Source organism: Sinocyclocheilus rhinocerous, unplaced genomic scaffold, assembly GCF_001515625.1.
Source record: "Sinocyclocheilus rhinocerous isolate Xijiao unplaced genomic scaffold, SAMN03320098_v1.1 scaffold166, whole genome shotgun sequence".
Classification (NCBI taxonomy): Eukaryota; Metazoa; Chordata; class Actinopteri; order Cypriniformes; family Cyprinidae; genus Sinocyclocheilus; species Sinocyclocheilus rhinocerous.
In genome coordinates this window covers 50,518-53,396 of record NW_015633186.1, presented here as the reverse complement: position 1 = coordinate 53,396, position 2,879 = coordinate 50,518, and the positions used below count along the sequence as shown (strand labels likewise).

The following is a 2,879-nucleotide window of genomic DNA, read 5'->3' as shown; positions in this document are numbered from 1 at the left end:
TACCGGCGAACAGCAGAAACGCGGTGTTTGAAGAAATAGTTCGCCCCCAAACATGAACACAAAAAGGAATTTTAAAAAAAAACGCCTCAGGGTTTTTGTCAATACAATGAAAGTCAAATCTTATATATTCTTTTAATGCTCCACAGAATAAAATCATTCAGGTTTGGAATGACATAATGAAGGTGAGTGAATGAATGATGTGATTTTAATGCCTGCCTGTATAGACCTTAATTAAGGAAGCACCATACTTTTTTAACAAGAATGGAAACAAGGCTGTAAGGGACAAATGTACAGTGCATTCAATGGATTGTACTGTTGTTTAAGAACATAGCATTTGTTCAGTTCACAAAACATCTTTTTTGGGGGGCGTAGGAGGGGACTTTCAGTACAAACAAAACTCACATTAACTGTGAGTTGAGATTATTACATGGTCAAGGACCTTTATACAGTGCATACCACTGTAACAACTGTATGTCTATCTCTTAGTGACTCATTTTCAATATTAAATATTCAATATGGCAACTAACCTGACTAAGGTCTATTACATAAAATAGCATCTGTTATGTGCAGTTGCTTGAATGACATTAAAACACGAAAAAAAAAAGATTTTAAGTAGAAGAATGAACCAATGCATAAGGTAATACTGAATGTTGCATAGAAACCTTGAATCATTTTAAGACAGACACACTTTTTCAATTGTATTTGACAGTTAAATATCACAGTAAGCATTTGTGAACGACAAATTGATAAAACATCCCTAGTTCTTATGACAGTCTACTCATGTCGACTACTTTTCTTTTTCTTCTTTTTAGTTTTCCCTGGGGTGTCAATGTAATCATCATATGAAGGATCCAGTGGCTCCATTTTAGATATTAAACTTGCATCAACCATGTCTTCACTTTGTCTTTCCTTCTCTTTCTTCACCTTTTTCTTCTTCCTCCTCCTTTCCTCCGTCGGCTCTTCCTCCTTAAGTTCAGATAATTCTAACTGATCACAGACAATTTGTGTCTGTTCTTCTTTGATAAAAACTGCTTCACTGTCCTCTTTCCTCTTGTCTTTCTTTTTCTTTTTCTTCTTTTTCCGCTCCTCGCCCTCGATCGGTTCCTGACTGGTTCTCTTGGGAACAGTTGGAGAGACTACGGAGACTTCATCTTGCACGTGAGCTGCAAAGGAACTACCAAAAGGCTGGAAACGTTGCCTGAGACCAGCTGGGATAGATGGAGCTGGAGCGGCCGGGATGGGAACGGGACCTTGGTTCTCACTGCAGTTTCCGTAGCTCTCTGAGATCTTGAGGACTCCACTGAAGCCGGAGGAACAGAGGACAGGCTTCTGATGTTTCCCTTTGGAAATGAGCAGATCGAGATCTGATGGTGCCGTTCTGCTGCTGAGGACGCTGTAGATCTGAGAGGTTGCGCCAGAAGACTGGACCATTTCCAGTCCTGATAAGGGAACTTGGAGGTTTTCAAAGCTGCAAAGGACACAAAACAATGATTATTAAGTTGATAAATCACATTTTTAATTATGCAAATTTTAATAAAGGGTTTTGTTTTTCAATATGAATTTTACAAATAATTTTAGCGATGATTTCTTGCAGTATATTTAATACATTTAAACCATTAAGCCAGTAACACACAAGCAGTTACCCTAAATGGACAGACATAATTTTTTATTTGATCTACAGGAGCATTTAAAAAGAACAATTATCTACCTAAATGAAATATTTCAAAGCACAGCATGATTTGAAGAATGTATATTCACAGTAGAGCGTTCTGTGACTTTTAAGACAATCACAATTTTGATATTTCAAAACAGTAATATTTCCAGGTTTTCCATGACAATGGGAACCTTGTCAATATTTTCAAAATTATTAAAAAACATAAATACCCAAGTAAATGAGTTCTAAAATAATGTAATGTATCTACTAATAGATTTTCTGCTATTAATAAAAATATTTTAAAAAGTATTATTATAATGATAACGTACAGGAATGCTGGAATTTACTGGACTCCTGTAGATTTTCTATTATTATTTTAAGCATTATTAAATATTACTTACTACTTGCATAAAAATAAAATTAACTATTAAAAAAAACATTAGCATTATATTAATGTAATATTATTACATTTTATTATTGCTGTGTGAGATCTCCTCAGGATTGGTTTCAAATTATGACAGAAATCCTATTAGCAAACCTGTACATTATTTGCAATAAACTATTTAAAACAACAAGCTAGGGTATTTTGTACCATTTAGGATCGAAGCGAGCTGGAGCTTTGATGATCCATAATTCCTTCTCTCCATCTTCGTCCTGTAAAACACTTGCAGAGGAATCATACGGCATGGACACAAAGTCGGCCGGACACTTGTACTTTGAAACTGTGAGGAAAAAAAGAGATTAAAATAAAATGAGATACTTTCCATTGACATATTTGAGTTCACTGTATGTAGTGAAAAGACTGAACAGTGTTAGCTAGTTAGCACCCACCTCTCTTCTTTACTGTCCGGAGTTCACAAGCTTCTTCTTCACTGTCCGACATAGCAGCGCTATGCTTGTACTATAACAGTATGCAATAAATGTTTTCCGATGTCAGTGTCACCAGTATGTTCCTCCGAATACAAATGCCCATGTAAACATGTGAATCACATGTGGACGGAAGGGAATCAACTTTGACCCGGAAAGACTTCAACACTCGTTGGAGAACGCTTGTCTGCAATACATGTAAGCGACAGCAGAGGGCGCACTTATAAAGCTTTTCTATGAGACTCTATGGGAGAGTTTGACAACAGTGATAATTGGGTATATACAAACACGATGTGAATGAATACAGCGTTTTTTATGTAATATTAATTAATGTGTGACTAAATTACATTTTTGAATT

At 35.8% G+C, this 2,879-nt stretch overlaps 1 protein-coding gene across 1 annotated transcript; it reads right to left on the bottom strand.

The window, feature by feature from the left end:
* Nucleotides 1-318: 318 nt before the first annotated feature.
* Nucleotides 319-2,698, bottom strand: LOC107743734 (DNA-directed RNA polymerase I subunit RPA34-like). The gene is made up of 3 exons (XM_016557126.1): nucleotides 2,486-2,698; nucleotides 2,247-2,376; nucleotides 319-1,468 (listed from the first exon to the last, which is right to left on the bottom strand). The coding sequence occupies exons 1-3, from the start codon at nucleotides 2,535-2,537 to the stop codon at nucleotides 775-777; spliced, it is 876 nt and encodes a 291-aa protein (XP_016412612.1). The 5' UTR covers nucleotides 2,538-2,698; the 3' UTR covers nucleotides 319-774.
* Between the last annotated feature and the right edge of the window lie 181 nt (nucleotides 2,699-2,879).